This window comes from Cavenderia fasciculata, assembly GCF_000203815.1.
Source record: "Cavenderia fasciculata unplaced genomic scaffold Scf_Dfasci-F-a-25c12.r2-5, whole genome shotgun sequence".
Lineage (NCBI taxonomy): Eukaryota > Evosea > Eumycetozoa > Acytosteliales > Cavenderiaceae > Cavenderia > Cavenderia fasciculata.
In genome coordinates this window covers 1,811,933-1,831,592 of record NW_004457729.1, presented here as the reverse complement: position 1 = coordinate 1,831,592, position 19,660 = coordinate 1,811,933, and the positions used below count along the sequence as shown (strand labels likewise).

At 33.4% G+C, this 19,660-nt stretch overlaps 6 protein-coding genes across 6 annotated transcripts; 3 read left to right on the top strand and 3 right to left on the bottom strand.

The window, feature by feature from the left end:
- Nucleotides 1–309: 309 nt before the first annotated feature.
- abcC3 (ABC transporter C family protein) lies at nt 310–5,097 on the bottom strand (the record flags this gene model as incomplete). Its single annotated transcript, XM_004358965.1, has 4 exons — nt 310–3,666; nt 3,792–4,186; nt 4,344–4,684; nt 4,808–5,097. 4 exons carry the CDS (start codon nt 5,095–5,097, stop codon nt 310–312), a joined length of 4,383 nt encoding a protein of 1,460 aa, XP_004359022.1.
- A 173-nt stretch (nt 5,098–5,270) lies between these two features.
- Nucleotides 5,271–9,114, top strand: DFA_01046 (uncharacterized protein; the record flags this gene model as incomplete). The annotated part of the gene is made up of 6 exons (XM_004358964.1): nt 5,271–5,276; nt 6,431–6,485; nt 6,882–7,666; nt 7,747–8,627; nt 8,699–8,887; nt 9,045–9,114. The coding sequence occupies 6 exons, from the start codon at nt 5,271–5,273 to the stop codon at nt 9,112–9,114; spliced, it is 1,986 nt and encodes a 661-aa protein (XP_004359021.1).
- An 86-nt stretch (nt 9,115–9,200) lies between these two features.
- Nucleotides 9,201–10,692, bottom strand: vatD-2 (vacuolar ATPase subunit DVA41; the record flags this gene model as incomplete). The annotated part of the gene is made up of 4 exons (XM_004358963.1): nt 9,201–9,334; nt 9,418–9,697; nt 9,777–10,285; nt 10,545–10,692. 4 exons carry the CDS (start codon nt 10,690–10,692, stop codon nt 9,201–9,203), a joined length of 1,071 nt encoding a protein of 356 aa, XP_004359020.1.
- Nucleotides 10,693–11,265: 573 nt separating this feature from the next.
- DFA_01044 (uncharacterized protein) lies at nt 11,266–12,539 on the top strand (the record flags this gene model as incomplete). Its single annotated transcript, XM_004358962.1, has 2 exons — nt 11,266–11,301; nt 11,589–12,539. 2 exons carry the CDS (start codon nt 11,266–11,268, stop codon nt 12,537–12,539), a joined length of 987 nt encoding a protein of 328 aa, XP_004359019.1.
- A 555-nt stretch (nt 12,540–13,094) lies between these two features.
- Nucleotides 13,095–13,262, top strand: DFA_01043 (uncharacterized protein; the record flags this gene model as incomplete). The annotated part of the gene is made up of 1 exon (XM_004358961.1): nt 13,095–13,262. The coding sequence occupies one exon, from the start codon at nt 13,095–13,097 to the stop codon at nt 13,260–13,262; it is 168 nt and encodes a 55-aa protein (XP_004359018.1).
- Nucleotides 13,263–14,660: 1,398 nt separating this feature from the next.
- On the bottom strand, nt 14,661–19,157 carry DFA_01042 (uncharacterized protein; the record flags this gene model as incomplete). The annotated part of the gene is made up of 5 exons (XM_004358960.1): nt 14,661–14,722; nt 14,873–15,225; nt 15,678–17,378; nt 17,564–17,872; nt 18,178–19,157. The coding sequence occupies 5 exons, from the start codon at nt 19,155–19,157 to the stop codon at nt 14,661–14,663; spliced, it is 3,405 nt and encodes a 1,134-aa protein (XP_004359017.1).
- Between the last annotated feature and the right edge of the window lie 503 nt (nt 19,158–19,660).

Below are 19,660 nucleotides of genomic sequence, written 5' to 3'. Positions count from 1 at the left end.
CAAACCCCTCACGCTCAGTTCTTGTCGTGTATGCTGATTATTCTTCTTGTCTTCTTTGAATTTACCTAAAATTGTTAAAAAAACAAAGTTGGAACTTCCAACAAAAAATGCTTCCAAGGCTTTGTTTCCTTTCGTTTGGGTCGTACTATTACCAAATATAGATCTATCTATCAATTATCAAAGACAGATAGATATCTAAACGATATCACATCATATAGACTATACTAAAAACGGTAAAGGGTAAGGGTACACCGGTTCTATGAATTTTTAATAAATAAAAAGGTTGTTTATTATTATTATATATGTTTATTAATTATTGTCGTTATTATTATTTTCGTTGTTGTCAGAGGGAGGAGGAGCAACAATATTGTTGTTGTTGTTGTTGTTGTCAATATTGTTGTTGTCAGTGGGAGGAGCAACAATATTGTTGTTGTTGGTATTTTCAGGTTGTTGGTCTCTTCCTAATTGAGGAGTTGATGGAGTATTTAATAAATCAACATTTAAAGATTTGGTAGCAGCCATTTTACGTAAGAGTGCTGCATTTTGAGCGCCCGTCTCCTCAACCAACCAAGATAACAATGATGATTGATTTTGAAGTAGATTGTGTGGGGTATCCATTTCTTCGATGAGACCAGCATTCATAACCATAATTCGATCAGAATCCATAATAGTATTGAGACGGTGAGCAATGGTCAAAATGGTACAATCACTGAAATTCTCTCTTACAGTCTTTTGAATTAGATAATCTGTATTTGAATCAACCGAGGCAGTTGCTTCATCTAGGACGAGGATCTTTGGTTTACGTAAAAGAGCACGACCAAGACAAATAAGTTGACGTTGTCCAACAGACCAATTATCACCATTCTCTGTAACCTTTGATAAAAGACCACCTTCAATTTCTTGGACAACTTTCTTTAATTGAGTCTTTTCAAGGAGATCCCAAAGTTGTTCATCAGTACTTTCTTGGAATGGATCGAGATTGTCACGAAGAGTACCAGAGAACATGACAGCGTCTTGAGGGATGATACTGAGGTTACGTCTGAGATCTTTGAGACCGTATTGAGCGATGTCTTTGCCGTCGATGAGGATACGACCTTCGGAAGCTTCGATGAGACGGAAGAGAGCGAGTACGATGGAACTCTTGCCGGCACCTGTACGACCGACGATACCGATCTTTTCTTGAGGGAGGATGTTGCAGCTGATGCCCTTGAGGACGGGGTCCAATCCCTCACGATAACGCATGACAAGGTTGTCGAAGGTGATTTGACCGTGTTGAGGCCACTCTTTTTCAGGTCTACATGTTTCAATGACTTGTTGAGCTTCCTCGGGTCCGTTGATATAGTGTACGAGACGTTCTACACTGTTCATCTTGGTTTCGAGATCGGCACCTTGGAGTGTAGCTCTGTTGAGGTTACCCGTGATCGAGAGAGCGTAGGATAGAGAGAGACCAATGTTGGAGAGTGAGATACTGCCACGGTCGACAGTAATAAAGACGGCGGCGAAAAAGATGACAAGGTTACCGAGCACATCTAGACGGAGACCGAGCCACTGGTTCATGGCTTGGAGTGTGAGATAACAGTTGTTGTTGGTGTCTAGCTTGGTCTGGTTCGATACAATGTTGATGTCTTGTTGGCGGTAGGCACGGATGGTCTGCACACCAGACAACGTCTCACCAAAGTGTGCGAAAATGGGTGATCTAGAGATCGACTCGAGACGCTGTAACTCACGACTAGTGAAACGATAGAAATACTGTAAGATGTAGTAGATGATGATGATGGGTGCAAGTGGAACCAAAAGGAACGGTGTGATGATCGAGATGATGATAAGGGTGGCGACGACCGTTGTAAAGAACACCAAGTACTGACTGAGTGCCGGTGCTAGCAAATTGTCGATACCGTCAAGATCACGAGTAAAACGATTGATGATACGACCCAACGGAGTAGTGTCAAAGAACCACATGGGTGCTCTTAACAAAGCTTTAAACAATTGGTTGTGTAGTACAAGACCTGCTTTGACAGTATAGGTAAAGTAAAAGATATTACGTGCACCAGAGATGAGTACCGATCCTACACCAATACCAATGTAAATGTAGAGGTATTGTACATCTGACAGTCCCGAGTCATTGCCTGTTAGCTGTTCGTTTGACCAATGAGACAACCACCAATCGGTAACTGTACGTGTACCAGTATCAAACAAAAAGAGAACAAATACAAATGCAAAAAAGAGTAGTCCACCACTCTCAAAATACTTGAAATAAATTTTGAGTGAAACTGACCCACTCTCACGTTCCTCTTGTGAAATGAGTTTACCATCTTTGTTTTTAAGTTCTGCTTTCTCTTTTGGTTTAGATTTCTCTTCTTCCATTATAACTAATGATGAATCTTGTTTAGTAGAGACAGCAACAGGTGGTACAACTACTGCATTCTTGTCAACACCAACAGTCAACTCTTCAGATTCTGCAGGAGTTGAACTACCACCATTTTGCTCGCGAACAGTATCGTCGATACCGTAAGCTTCAAGTTGTTTAGAGAACTCTTGTTTGCTCTCCATGATTTGTTGGTAGGTTCCACGCTCGCTAATGTAACCGTGGTTCATGACAATGACGTTGTCGGCGAATGGTAGATAGTTGAGTTGGTTGGCTGCCAAGATAACAGTCTTTGACTTTAGTATACCGGTGATAGTCTTGTAAAACAAGTGTTTGCCTACATGTGCATCGACAGCTGACAATGGGTCATCGAGAATATAAATGTCTGCATCGTTGTAGACAGCTCTAGCAATCGAGACACGTTGCTTTTGACCACCACTCAAGTTGACACCACGTTCTCCAATCTCTACCAAATCACCTTGTGGAAAGAGTTCAATGTCACGTTCCAATGCACATGCCTGTAGAACACGTTGATACTTGACTTCATCAAACTCTGATCCAAACACGATATTGTCACGCAGCGATGCATTGATGATCCAGGCTTGTTGTGCGACATACGCAATCTTACCACGCACAGCAACCGACCCATCGATAGAGTTCATCTCTCCGAGCATTGCCTGACACAACGACGACTTGCCACTACCAACACTACCAACCACCATTGTTAAGGTCGGTCCAGTACACGACAATGTAATGTCGCTCAATGTGAATTCCTTTTTCTCTCCATCCGACAAGAATGATCCTCCTGTCACCGTGCTACCGTCTACATCTGGTCCTCCTACTCCAACCATTTGTTGTTGTGGTGTAGTAGATGCGACCTCTCCTCCTGCAGCCTGCTGTTGCTTTTTACCCTTTTTCTTTTTACCACCACGTTTGGCAGGTGCTTGTTCAGCTCCAGTTGCACCACCAGCAGTCTTATCAGCATCCTTTTTACCCCATGTAAATCTACCATTATCAATGTATACACCAACGGGTTTAGTGGGATCTGTTGGTTCTAAAAGTGGAACAATTTCGGGGTTCTGGAGGAACTGACCGATTCTACCAGTTGCAATTTGCAACTGAACGACCAATGCAATGATAATGGGAAGGAAACCAAGTGGCAAACGAAGAATATTTAAATAAGCCAATGCTGAAAAGATCTTGGCCGCATTCAATGTCTTGTTGTATCCATAATAAGTAGAGAATACCAATACACTCACCATTGTAGGTACAGCTGCAACAATAAAAATTAATCCTGCTCTCTAAAATTTAATATTCATTAAAAAAATGGTGGAAAGGTTAATATATATTTTATATGAAAAAGAATGAAAATAGAGTATAGGTATATATATATATATATATATACTTGTTAATGTTTGATACATACAACATAAGAGAATTTATAAAGATATTTAATTTCAAGACCACGTTTTTCTAATACTCTTTTGGCAAAACTGTCTTCCCATGCATACAATTTAATGATTTTAATGGCTTGTAGGATTTCATTGGTTGTTTTGACACGCGCATCGGTATAGGCAATCATAGCACGACGAATCTCTGTCAATTTCTTGGCAGCTACACCATTGAGTGGTGCCATGAAAAGCATGAGTGCCAACCCAATAAATGTAGGCCATCCAATTGCACGATTCATCAATACAATACAAACTATAATTTGGAATGGCGCAAAGACACCATTATTGATCAATAAAAATACTTCTACCATACGTTGAGCATCGTTACTCATAAGATTGACAATTTCTCCTGGTGATGTTGATGCTCTTGCTGAGAAATTTAGAAAATAGAAATAGAAAATAGAAAATAGAAAATAGAAAATAGAAAATAGAAAATAGAAATAGAAAATAGAAAGTGTGTGATTAGAAATAATAATAATAATAATCAATTATTATAATTGTGTATATATGTTTTAAATTTGACTTACCATCATTACTAAGACGAAGTGATTTTCTATAAACATCACAAACAATAGCTGAACGCATCCAATCACCTACACGAGCACTAATCATATTGGATTGGTATAGACAAAATGAACCAATCATAGCAGACCCAAACAAGGCAACTGCATAATAATAACCCATATTAACGTCGACATCTACACCTGGTACACCAGCATCCATCAATCTAACCTCGGTTACATAGATAACCATACGACTGAGTAATTCTGGGCCGACAAATTGTGAAGCTGCATAGATTGCATAGAATATCCAACTAATTGCAAAATATGGTCCAAATGCTCTCACTGCTGCTTTTGTATATGATGGTCTAAAAATATTAAAATAAAAAGGGGAAAAAAGGAGATTGAATTATTAATATTAATATTTGTGGTGATATATTCAGTGTAATAGATAGAACAAATATATAAATGTGTTATGGTCAAACACATACTGTGGTTTCTTTAATTCCAAATTCCATTGTTCTTCCATCTTTTTAACAATGGTAGATGATCTATCAAACGTAGCTAAATCTGGAAGATGGTGAATTTGTAATACATGGCGGAAACAGAACCAAACAAAACTGTCTGCCCACCAATACGTTAATCTAGACAATGGATTAGCTTTCTCCTCCGGGCTTGGACGACCACCAAACCCTGGTACTTCCTTTTCAACCTTTTTGATCTTTTTCTTGGTTGTTTTAGAGTCGAGATTTGCCATCTCGACATCATTTTGTTGTGTCATTTCCTAAATACTATATATATATATATCAATCACTATGATCTCTTTTCTCTGGAAATAATATAAATAAATAAATAATTAATTCTAAAAAAAAATAGAAATCAATTTATAAATAATAAAATAAGTTTATAAAAGAGAGTTAATATAGTTTTTTAAAAATTAATATAAATATTAAAATGGAAGTATATATATGTATGTGTTCGAAATCTGATATGATGCAACGATATTGTCGACAAGTAAATAGTTAAGGTGGTGGAGGCGGTGGTTGGGTAGTGGGTTGGATTAACAAAAGAAGAAGAATCAGAAGAAGGGAAGAAAGAATAAATAAAATAAGAATAACACTGATGATCAATCGCAACACAACATGAAATTTAAACAAAGAAAATGTGGTGGTTTGGTTGTCTTCCACATCAACAACAGCACCCCCCAATTAATATGAGTGGTGAGTGAATACATATGAGTGAGTGAATGGGTGGAGGGGAGGGTTTGGGGGTGATCAGTTGAAACATCATCGATGGCGCTTTTACCCCAAAAAGGAAGGTTAAAGAGGTATTAATGTGTTGTCGATTGATGTTGTTGTTGTTTTACAATGAGTAGTATAGTGATTTTGATTTGATTGATTCGATTGATAGTTGGTGTGTGATATTTTTAAAAAAAACACTCTGTTGCAATGTTGTGGTGCGTCTCTTACGTTTTATTTGTTTAAAAAGAAATGAACGTAATTGTACAACTTTAGTTGCTTTTGTCAACGAGTGATATATGAGAATAAATAAATAAATTTTGAATCTATCTCTCTCTTTGTATGAGTAGTGGGTGAGAATGGGGGATGTAAATAAAACAAACAGCAAAGAATTACCTCTTGTTGGCGTCACCAATGACGCTGCGATGATCTTGATGTCGTTGTGTGTTGAGGTACAAGAAAAGGTAGAAAACTCTAAGCTAAGAGCTACGGGGTTTGAAAATATAAATAACTAATTCTAATTATAATTCATTTATTTATAAGTGAAGGTGTTTCCCTCCTCCTCCTTGTTTATGTTCTCACAGACTCCTCATTGTTGTTTTCTTTCGCGACAGTCGCGTCATGGACGCAATGTCACTAGTTTTACAGACCACGCTCAAAAAAATCTGATCAGAAGCAAAACAAAGTTGCCCGAACTGGACATCCAACCATTCTATTCAAAACACCCAGTTGTAATTCCGATCGGATGTGGCAGCCCCTCGCACACTGAGCCAAATTTATGACTGGGAGTCTAACCAAGGAAATGTTGTCAATTGAATGTGGATGTTTCAATAAACAAACTCTCTTCTTTCGATTCAAGGGGTATTTCATACCTAGGATTATAAGAGTAAGATAGTAAGTACTCTTTTGGAAATTTGGACCGAGACAGACGGCAATTACACCGACACATCCAGTCATATGAGTAGAGAAGTAGTAATTAGTTGGCAATCAATATTGGTACTACTTTGACATTTGGGAATAGGATAGGATATATAGGGGGTTGTCAACACCAAACAAAACACACGTGTATCTGTGAATATTCAACAATACTCGTATCATCATCATCATCATCATTCGTCCTGAATCCTCACTTTTTAACCTATTTCATTGAACTTCAATCCTATTGACATGCCAATGAGATAAACTAATAGGTTCATATGAATACCAATCTTTTAAATTCAAGAGAATATACACTTTAACTAACAAGTCAATCCAACGCATGAATGAATGAACCAATATCATCATTCTTTGAATTTTTGATCAATCATTACAACTCTTCAACACAAAGATAAAAATTTTGATTATGCATCTCCAGCTCAACATGAGTTTTGTGTTACACTCTTTTCTTACCATCAAGCAAAGGAAACAAAGATCTTTGTTGTTCATCCAGAAAAGAAGAAACAAGAAGGGACAACAAACAATATGGATGTATTGATAGAGACTTTAAAAGATGATATACAGCAACAACAGCAAAAGAACAAACAGAATCAGAATCAACAACATCATCATCATCATAACGAAGGGGAAGAAGATGGTAATATAGTAATTGATAATTACAAGGTCGATTTGGATACACTTTATTCAACATTTACAACTCCCTTTGCATCATCGTCTTCATCATCATCGTCGTCTGAAGCATCATCCTATCCTCCTTTAGCTACAAACGGGTTGTTGGAGAATGCTATTGGTAAACTAAACAATCTCTTTCAAAGTGAATTGAATAGTATAAAGTATCAAGTAAGTCATTATCGTCCAACAAGTGGAGTAGCAGGAGGTAACACAACACAAGATAATAATAGTAGTAGTATTGGTAGTAGTAGTGGTAGTGCTATCAAATCATCAACTACATCCTCTTCATCAGACTCTAATCTCAATGTTAGTGCTGCTAGTTCATCAAAGATATCACCAAATAACAACTCATCACATAATAACGCTCTTGACAATGAATCTGAATGGAGATATTTGATCGATGCAGAGATTGCCGATCTCTATGAACTGGTTAAAGAATTAAAGAATAGCTTATACCGAAAAAAGGTGACCGATAGAGAAATTGAATCACCTTCTTCTCCCATTGTATGTATACATATTCCATCATATTAAATATAAAAATATTAATATCCAATACACTACTACTATTATTATTATTATTATAGTTGAGTGGAAAGGTAAATAATGTTGAATTGTACATGCATAGTGCTACATTTACCAATATATTACATCTAAAGAATGATTTGATTCAAATATTACAAGCATTACCATCTACACCTACCATTCCAACTAAACATCAACAACATCATCTTACTGTCAATAATAATAATAATAATAATAATCCTGTCATCAATATCCAAAATAATAATAACGCAACCAGTAATAATAATAATATACCAACACCATCTATTAATATTAATAATAATAATGAGACAATATTTAAAATACCAAAAATTACACCAACTCTAATCATTGATGATAATAATACTGTTCGTCTTCAAGACAATAATACATCACTCAAATCCAATAATCTTGATATAACAGTTAGTAGATCGGCACCAAGTTCACCAAGAACCAGTCGATCGAGATCATCATCAACTCACTCTAGCAGTGCATCCACTTCTCGTGATCATTCTCCATCACCAACCAAACTAAATATAACCAACAGCAACAACAACAATAACAATGGTGTTGTAGGAGACAACAACTCCCAACAATGTAATATATTATCATCACCTCTAAAGAAATCATCAACCATGAAAAATCCAAACTATCAACCTGGTAGTTTTGTAGTACCAAGATCACCAAGTAAAAATAATCTAACCACCAAAGACAATCAATCATCAATATCATTATTAGCGGCAACCAACAGTAAAAAACACCCAATCTCATCATTATCTTCTAGAAAGTCATTAGATGAACAAGAGGAAGAAATGAAAAATTGGATTTCAAGAACTCTTAATTTGGAATTAAAAGATACTAGTCCTCATTTACCAAATGATTGTCCATTATCACATCATCTAAGAAGTGGTGTAGTACTTTGTCAGTAAGTAAAATGTATTATTAATAATAATAATAATAATTTAAACTAACCTATCAACAATTTATTTTGTATAGATTGGTAAATGCACTTGCAAATAAAACATTGATTAAAAAGATTAATCATACCCCATCTGCATTCTTTCAAATTGAAAATATTATAAACTTTTGTCAAGCGTGTAATACTCTTGGTCTACAAGACCAAGACGTACCCAGCCCAATGGATATCCATAGTTCTGTAAACCCAAAGCTGTTTCTCCAAATCTTGTATAATTTGGCAAGAGTTACAAATCAACTTGATTTAATGCATCAATCCAGTAGTAGTAGTAAATAACGCAAACACTAAAGTAATTAAAACTAAAAAGTGTGATCCATAATATATAAAATAAATTGGTATATATTTAAACATTTGTATTTTTAAAAGAAAAAGAAAAAAGAAAAATGGTCCATGTCTATTTGTTTGTTGTAAATGTACACAACTTTGTATTTATTAAATATTATTTTAACATTGTTTTTGGTGCTTTTATATTTTTGTTATTATTATTATCATTGGGGAATTATTAATAGTGTTACTGTGCTTTTAAAAGATTGGAATGAATTGATCAATCTTTGATTTCATGTTTTGACTGATACATTCTGCAATCCAGACAATGTTTCTAATTTCTTGTTCTCTTAATTTAACGTAGGCGAAAAATACACCATAACCATATTGATCTAAAAGAAAATTAAATTAAATAATGTGATTAATAAATAAATATTATTATAAACTGATGAAATTTGTTCTTTCTCTTTCTTACCTTCAAAAGCCATACGATTCAAATGGACTTCATGCTTAAAGAAAGCATCTTCCAAAGATGATTCAGCGTTGACACCTTCGGAAAAGAAAGATTTGTAGGCACTGTATACTTCAAGGATTGATCTGACGTGGTCGACATCTTCAGCCTTGCTGAGCTTGGTTGTACCTTCTGGGTATAACAAACCAATAGATGGGTATAATTTTTCTCTGTCGTCCTTTGTCAATTCAGTAGCACCGAATGAATTGATTGTAATATTAATTGATCTTCTATCGGCTTCAAACTAAAAAAAGAAAAAAATAAATTAAATATTAGATATTAATATCTTGTCCTATCTGTCTATGTATATATATATTATTTACCTTGAGGATATCATTCATAATTAAAGAAGTTTGACCTCCTAATTCATTGCAGTAAGCATAAAAGTCTTCCAAATAGGCTTTGTAGAGGGTATTTCTAATAATTTCAATATTCATTTCATCCAAATCCTCTTCAGAGAGACAGTTTTGAATGTATGGGGCAAGTGGAGTATCAATCAATACGTTGTTGTATAAATCGGCAACGTTGTGTACGACAGACAAGGTAGCCATTGACTTGAACATACCGAGTGGATGACACTTGTCAACCAACTCTGAAACGTCACGTTCGTGAAGGGTACCAGTGATGAGCAACACGACATTATCGATCATGTAGCCATAGGAAATGTAGTCGAGGAAGGTGGAAAGTGGTTCGACCGATTGATTTCTGATTTGCATAAACTCATCAACCAACTTTTGTGTAGCCTTTTCTGCCATGGTTGTAGTGTGAATGGGTGATGGTTCACCTGCAAGGAAATCTCCATAATCTGTCTGAGAGAGATGTAACTTCATATCTAAATAGATAGATATATACAATTGTTGGTGTGGTGAATTAAAGAAAAAAGATATTAATAAATATTCATTCTCTTGTCCAAAAAAAAGAAAAGAAAAACTAAAGAGGTTTCTATGTTGATTTTTTTGTTTTAAATAGTATCTATCACATGTCTGTTTAACCAAAATATACATGTACTATTAAACCTCTTTTTGTCTTTTTGTTCTTGTTCTTGTTCCTGTTGCTGCTGTTGTAATTGTTGTTGTTGTTGTTGTTCTTACCTTCAAGTGAATCACATTGACGAAGATTAGTGTAATCGGCAGCAGACAAGATACCCTTTCTGAAACCACGGAGAAGTGCTTCTAAATAACCATCATCCTTGTTAAAGGTAAAGATGCTACCATGCTTTCTTGAACCGAAAAATACCATCTTGTCGTATATATCTGTTTATATGTATGTATGTATGTATATGTAATAGTTGTAATAGTAGCAAGTTGTATTGATATATAAAAGTACTAAGTGATTAGTTTGATTATTCTTGTATACAAGTCAATGTCGTAGTTGTCGAGTCTTCGAATTGTTTATATATTCTTATTCTACTTGACGCTTACAGTATGTAGTATTTTGAAAGTAAAAATAATTAAATATTTATTTTTCTTTCTCTCCTTCTCCCTCACGCTTTTGAACAAAATTGCTTTTGGGGCAGTTTCGATTTTTAAAAAGTTCGTTTGAATAACTCCCGCTACTTTCATCCTGGTTGCGACACTATCGTCACCTTTGACACTGGTACCTGTTCTGTTGTTGTGGTGGTAGTGTCTTTCAATCAATCTATCTCTGTTTTTAGATAATTATCATTATCTTATCTATCTATTTGTACTCATAAAATAAGGAATTCCTACACCAGTTGATATTTATAGAATAGATAAAGTAACAATAAAGAAGAGGGAAAGACGAACAAGGAATTTAACATCTCTGTATGTCTATCTATAAAACAAATAGATAATGAGTTCATTGGGGGTTATCCTCATCCATCACTATGTATTTATTTATAGATATGTGAGGATCTATCCAGAGATGATGGAACAATTATCACCATTCTCTTGTGGGTATGCGACCAATTTATTGTGAAGCCGGGCATTTTTGCTTTGACTTTTTAAGACTCTCGACAGAGTCGTTGTCGTCACCTTCATTCAGAAAGGGTGTCTTTTGAAAAAAAATGATGATGACCGATGAGGGACGCACCTCTGTGATCTCCTCCTTTTAATTGCACCAGTTGACTTTTGATAATTTGTGTAGTAGTGATAGATATATTATATTATATAAAGATGGTCGTAAAGAAGAAACAACAAACAACAGGTGCTCCTTTTGAGTTAAAGGAAAACATTGCTGGTGTTACTGATGTTCCAGCACCAGTTGTTGCAGATAACAAGAAGAGCAGCAAATCAAAAAAGGATGATAAGAAGACCACTACCGCCACCACTACTACTGCTGCTGCTGCTGCTGCTCCTCCAGTTGTAGCTGCTCCAGCCCCAGTTGTTGTTGCACCAACTCCAGTTGTTGTTGCTACTCCAGCTCCAGTTGCTGCTGCTGCTGCTGCCCCAGCTCCAGTTACTGAAAAGAAGGATAACAAGAAGAAGAACAATAAGAAGGATTCATCGGTTGTTGCTGAATCAACCCCAGCACCAGTTGTTGCCGAAAAGAAGAAACCAGCCTTCAAAAAGGTAGTTCCACCACCAGTTGTTGCCACTCCAAAGATTCAACAAAAGAAACATATCTTGCACTACCTCGACGTCGATGAAGACATGAACAACAGTCACTATGACGACAAATCAACAAGCGTCACTAAAAAGGAGGAAAAGAAGATTCAAAGACAACAACAAGAAAAGGAGAGATTGGAACAAAAGAAGAAGGCCAAGGTCAACTCGGTGGCCTCTGTCAAAAAGGAAAAGAAAAAGGAAGAGGATCAATTACTCGAACAACAACAAAAAATAGTAAAGGAAGAAGGTGGATGGTTAATCGAATTGATGGAATCTTTGGTCAAGCCAGGTGTTCCACAAGCCATCTACAAGATCATTTTCCTTTCCATCTTGGGTATCCTCACACTCTCACTATTTGCACTCTCTGCCAGTGGTCTTCCAAACAAGAACATTTATATGATTGTTTTGGCTGTTTTGGCCATCGGTCTTGGTTTATTGATTGCTTTGTTCATCAGTGAATATGCTAATTCAAGAGGACAAGTCATTCAAAATTTAAAGACAAATAAGAAAAAGAATTAAATCAAAAAAAAAAAAACAAATATAAAACAACAACAAATATAAAATAACAACAAACAACGACAACCATTTGCGACAAATATAATATATAAATCAATATACTAATAATACAGTAAAAAATACAAATTATAAATAATCATTCATATTTTAAGCAATATGCATGATGTAACTACAAATACAAATAGGAAAAAAAAAAGGAAATAATATTTAAGAGAGTAGTTTGTTGTTACAATATCACTTTGAAAAATAACTCGTAGTGAATTCATAGTTGATTCATAAATCCAAGATGATATTCATTGCCAATTTAATATCATTCAACATTATTATTTTTTTGATTATTATAATCGATGGTTGAATTAAGATAATATGTTACTATTCCTAATTGACATTGACTATTATGATTGGATATGAAGATTTCTATTCTTTATTAAATAACATTTATTGTTGGGTTTGTATTTTGATATAATAAAATAAAATTAATAATCACCTGGGGACGGATGGTGGAGGGTGGATGAATGGTGGAGGATGGAGGATGGTGGATAGATGGATGGATGATAGATGGATAGATGGATGGATGGATGGATAGATGGATGGATGGTGGATAGATGGATGGATAGATGGATGGATGGATGGATGGATGGATGGATGGATGATAGATGGATAGATGGATGGATGATGGACGGTGGATGGACGGTGGATGGATATGGATGGATGATAGATGGATGAATGGTGGATGGAATGAGATAGAAATGTTTAAGTCTTATATTTAATTATAATTTAAAAGATCTTTAATTTTATTTATTTCTTTGTATTAAACAATCATTATAACCAAAACCCCAACTACAGTCCATGTCAATAAAATAATATTACGACATTCAAAGTTGGACTTTTGTGATTCTATTTTAATTGGTCCATCATTCCAATGAATATTCATGAACCATCGATCCCAATAAAACATGATATATTCTTGATTTTCTAATTTTTGGCGGGTGGACTATGGATGGTTGATAATGCGCAATGGTGGCTGGGATTGGCGAAGACTTATGATGTCTGACGATAGTGGATGGAAAGACAATAGATGGTACCATGGAAGGTAGACAGATGATCCAATAGTATCTACCATCCACCACAGTCTATCATGTATCAACAAAAGTACATTGCTGATATTCTCTAAAATATCATCATTGCTTTTCTATCCACCTCGAGTACTCAACTAGTATATCTCTATCTATAGATAATATATATATATATATATATTATATGTATATATGTTGATATGGTTGTGAGTAACAAGTGATGATGAATAATTATAAATAAATAAATGGTCTGATCAAAAAGTCAGAGTTGGTGAAGTGGTGTGGTTGCTTTTTTATTTTATTTTTATTATAAAGTTTTTAATTTTAATAAATTAAAGTTACAAACCCATAAACCATCTTTGGATGCACACATTTATAAAGACACATATTGCTACAGTTGTATTGTCACAAATATTTGTTACAAATAATTATTACAATTCTGATGATGAATTAATTAATTTTAAATTCGTCAGAAAAATAATATTGATTTGGCGGGTAAAAGAATTATTAAATAAATAATAAAAAAGAGAGGGAAAAAAGAGAGAAAGAAAGAAATAAATAGAAAGAAATAGAAAAATATAGTTTTGGTTGTTCCCATGGTTGTTTAGACCATGGGAACAGTCCAAAAAAAAAAAAGCCCCCCAATGCGAAGAAAATCGACTTACACGGGGGCGAACCTGGGAAACCCTCTGGGTAAAAGTAATTGAATATCTTTTTGTAAAGGAAACCACTTGGGTAAAAGTAATTGAATATCTTTTTTGGGGTATAAAAGCCTAGGGACGTGGAACATGGATGGACGATGGTGGACTGGACAACGGACACGGACGACGGCAACGGAAAATGTATAAAAAGAAAAGAGTAGGAAGAGAGGGAAACCACTTGGGTAAAAGTAATTGAATATCTTTTTTTTAGAAAAGAAGAGGATTGTAATTGGTTGTTGTTGTAATTATTATTATTATTATTATTATCAGTAAATGTTGTTGGTTGTTGTAATTATTATTAATATTATTGGTTATTGTTATTATTATTATTAGTTAATGTTGTTGTATTATTGTATTGTTAAGATGTTGTTATTACCAAAAGAGTTGAAGAGAATAATGATTAGTGTACCTATAAAATAAAAAGAAAATGAGTCAGTAAGTTTATAATTAATTATCAACATTTGATACAGAGTTAATTATGTTGGTCTAGGAATTATGGTGATTGTTGCTTAGAAACTGGTACTCTTGATCACTGGATTTGGGATAATGGGCAACTGACTAGCGGATTGGTGATGAATGAATGATTGATTGGTGAATGAGGATTGTGGATTGGAGTGATTGGTAAAGATTGTAATGTTATTATTCTTTGTTGGTGAACAAGGAGAGGGTTTCATGTATATCGAAGAGGTAAAAAAGGAGGAGGAAGAGTTGGATTGTGACATATAAAATATATTGTTGTTGTTATTATCAAATGTATTCTTGTTATTATTATTTTTTAAGTTATTTTTTGTATTGTATGAATTATTATTGTTTGGTGGATTATTTTTTGTTGTCTGGATGGATTGGTGAACACGGATTGTGGATGCGTTGAAGTGATCGGCAAAGATTGTAATATTATTATTGTTTGTTGTTCTTGTGTTATTGATGTTGTTATTTGTTTTTGTATTTTTGTTATTGTTATTATTATTGTTGTTATTATTATTAATATTTTTTGATTGATTGTTGGTTGAGATGAATGTTCAACATGGTTGAAGAATGAGAATGATGATGAGTTGTTGGTATAATAAGTATTATTGTTGTTATTTGTATTTTTTAATTTGGTGTTGGTGGGGTTGTTTTTTAATCTTGAAATGTTGGAGTGTCTTGATTTAAATGGACTTGCAATTGATCTTGTTGAATTGAATATATTTGAGATATATGATGTGTTTGATGATGTGTATGAGTTGAAATGATTAGGAGAAATGGATGATGAATGAATTAATGAATAATAATAATCATTATTGTTTGATTGATTACTATTAAAAAGAATTGATTGGTTTTTAACATGGTCTAAACATGTTAATGAATTTGTCAATTGAACAGACCCCTCCTTGTCTAAAAGAATGTGGTTGTTGGTTGTTGAATGAGTTAAAATATCACTAGATTTAAAACATGGAATCGATGGTTGATGGTCATTGAAGAATGAAATATTATTATTATTATTATTATCTATGGGAATTGATTGGTTGAAATATGAAAATGAGATTGTATTGCTGTTGCTGTTCAATTGAACAGACTCTTCCTGATCGAAATTAATATTGTTGGTGGTTGTTGAATGATTTGGTGATTGACAATGAAACAAAACATCGCTAGAGTTTAATGGAATGGGTGACATGGATTGAGACAAAACATTTAAATTAAAAGGAATTGAAACTGTGGATGAATTAAAAGATAAATTATAATTATTATTGTTGTTGTTGTCAACAGGAAAGAATGTATGATTTGATTGACATTGACTTTGATATAATGTATCACTGGAATTATAAAATAAAATGGTTGATTGATGGAAAGAAATATTATTATTATTATTATTATTATTATGAATTGAATGATGTTCAACATGGTTGGACAATGAGATTGTGATTGTGTTTGTGTTGTTGTTGTTGTTCGATTGAACAGTCTTTTCCTTTTCTTCTAAAAGAATGGGGTGGTTGGTTGAGTAATTTGAAATTAATGGTTGTGATTGACATTGGGGCACAATAAAATCTATATTAATTGATAATAATGGGTGAATAAATGAAAAGGAGTTATTATTATTATTTGAGGATGGTGGAGCGATTTGTGAATATTGATTGTGAGTTGAATTGTGAATGTGGATTGTGGCGAGGATTGTATCATGATTGATTGGTGATGATGATGATTGTTGGCTTTGTATTGTTGTATGATTTGAATGATTGGTTCCGAAACAGTTGAGAGAATAAAAATAATTGTTGCCAACTTTGGTATCTATAAAAATAAAAGAGGTATCAGTAAAATGCTTTAAATTGTCAGAGCTTGTTACCGCTTTGTTTTGAGATCTTGAAACGATGGAGTGTGTTGAAAATGGTCTTGTCGTTGATATTGGACACATTGAGATTGTTGTTGTTGGATTGTTTAATGTGAATGTGGGAGAGTTGAAATTGAACAAAGATGGAGTTGGAACAAAATGATTGGTTGTTGAAATGGTTGGAGTAGTGTAATGATTGGATGTTGGATGATTTAATGAAGAATTATTATTATTATTATTTTTTTTTTGTTTGTTGGTTGAAATGAATGTTTCAACATGGTTGAAACATGAGAATGATGATGATGATGATGAGTTGTTGTTGTTATTTGTATTTTTTAATTTAATGTTATTATTGCTGTTATGGTTTGTATTTTTTAATGGCTGTGGATTGAAGTGATTGGCTAAAATTGTAATAATATTACGATTATTATTGGTTGGCGAACAACGAAGGGTTGGTCTGTCTGTGGAAGAGGAATACTTATTATTATTATTATTATTATTATTATTATTATTATTATTATTATTATTATTATTATTATTATTTGTTGTGATGTTATTGTTATTATTATTATTATTAATTGTTGGTCTTTTGTTGTTATTATTTTTTGTATTTGTATTTTTATTTTTGTTGTTGTTATTATTATTATTAGAAGATTGTCCAATGGTTTGAGGATTGTGGGTCGATCGGAGATGAATGTGGAGGGTGGATGGATTGGTGAGGAATGTGAGATTGTTTGATTGGCAATGAGTTAAAATATGACTTGTATTAAAACATGGAATCAATAATGTTGGACATTGAAGAATGAAATATTATTATTATTGATTGGTTGATGATCGAAACATGGGATTGAAGTTGTTCTGTTGCTGTTCGATTGAACATATAAAAGAATGTGGTTGTTGGTTGTTGAGTGATTTAATGGTAATTGAAAATTAAAAGGAATTGACACTGTGGATGAATTAAAAAATAAATAATTATTATTGTTGTCAGGAACTAATGAATGATTGGATTGGCATTGAGTATCACTTGAATTATAAAATAAAATGGTAGATTGATGGAAAGAAATACTATTATTATTATAATTATGAATTGAATGATGTTCAACATGGTTGAACAATAAGATTGTGGTTGTGTTGTTGTTGTTGTTGTTCAATTGAAAAGATACCTCCTTCTGCTCCTCTTCTGCTAAAAGAAAATGGTTGGTTGTTGAATGATTAAAGAGTAATCGTGATGATTGACAATTGATCGAAACATCACTTGAATTAAATGGAATGTATAATGAGTGAATTAAATGGAATGTATAATAAGTGAGGCTGATTCATTGGTATTATTTTTGTTGTTATTATTATTATTATTTGAGGATGGTGGAATGATTTGTGAATGTGGATTGTGAGTTGATTTGTGAGTGTGGATTGTATCATGATTGATTGGTGATGATAATTGTTGTTGTTGTATTGTTGAATGATTTGAATGATTGGTTGCGAAACAGTTGAGAGTATCAAAATAATTGTTGCCAACTTTGGTATCTATAAAAATAAAAGAAGAGGTATCAGTAAAATGCTTTAAATTGTCAGAGCTTGTTACCGCATTGTTGTTTTCTATTCTTGAGATGTTGCTAGAGTATCTTGAAAATGGGCTTGTATTTGATCTTGTTGAATTAATTGTATTTGATAATAAATATAATGTTGATGATGATAATGTGGAAGTGTTTGAAGAGTTAAAATAATCAGATGAAAATGGAATAGGTGAAATTAATGATGATGATTGAAATAACGAAAAATAGTTATTATTATTATTTGATCGATTATTAATAGGAATTGATTGATGTTTAACATGGTCTAAACATGTTAATGAATGTGTGCTGCTGCTGTTGTTCAATTGAACAAACTCCTCCTTGTCTAAAAGAATGTGGTTGTTGGTTGTTGAATGTGTTAAAATACACCTTGCATGGTTGAAACATGAGATTGTGTTGTTGTTGCTGTTGCTGTTCAATTGAACATACTCTTCCTCTTCCTCTTCCTCCTCCTCTTTGTCGTCATAGAAAATAATATGGTTGTTGGTTGAGTGACTTAATGGTAACTGGAAATGGGATTTGGACAAAACATTTAAATTTAAAGGAATTGAAATTGACATTGTTGAATTAAAAGTTAAATTATTATTATTATTAATATTTTTGTTATAGACAGGAATAAAAGTATGGTTTGATGGAAAATGACATTGAGAAACAATATGATTTGAATCAAATTCGGTTTGTGAAATAGATGAATCGATATCGTTATTATTATTATTATTGTTTTTGTGGTTTTTGTTTTTGTTGTTTTTGTTTTTGTTGTTTTTGTTTTTGATAAGAATGATTGGATGTTCAAAATGATTAAAAGATAACAATGAAACGGATGATGGCTGCATCATCATAGACAAAGAAATATTTTTATTTTGGATGATTTTAGATTGTTGTTCAACACGGTTGAACAATGAAAAAGATGATGATGATGACAATGAATTGGTGTCGTTGACAAAGACATATTGGTTGTTGCAAGACATATTGGCAAAAACAGATGATACAAGGATACACAAAATAAAGATGATAATTAATGGGTTCATGATTGGATAATGAATTTAAAATAAATGATTTGATTGTTGATAGGTTGTAGTAATGATTGTGTTGCTGTAAGACTATAGATAGATGGGTAAGTAGATAAGAAAAAAAAAAATAAGAGAAAGAGAAATGGTTAAATTAAAGTTTAAGAGTTTGAGTTGGATTTGTATAGATAGAGTAGGTCAGAGAGATAGAGAGAAAGAGAGAGAGAGATAATAATAGAACACTAATATTATCTGTATATCATACGATTTTTGAAACAAGTTTCATAAAAGAAATAAAATTTGTGATCAGCGGATAAATAGAGTATGAGAGAGAGAGAAGGTTGGTAGGGTATACCAAGAAACACTCTCTGTAATTATTTAAATATTTAAATTTATTTAGTTGGTGTGGGTAGTGGGGTTTATATCTGATGCGAATAAAATTAATTTTCATTGCTGTCGTCTTA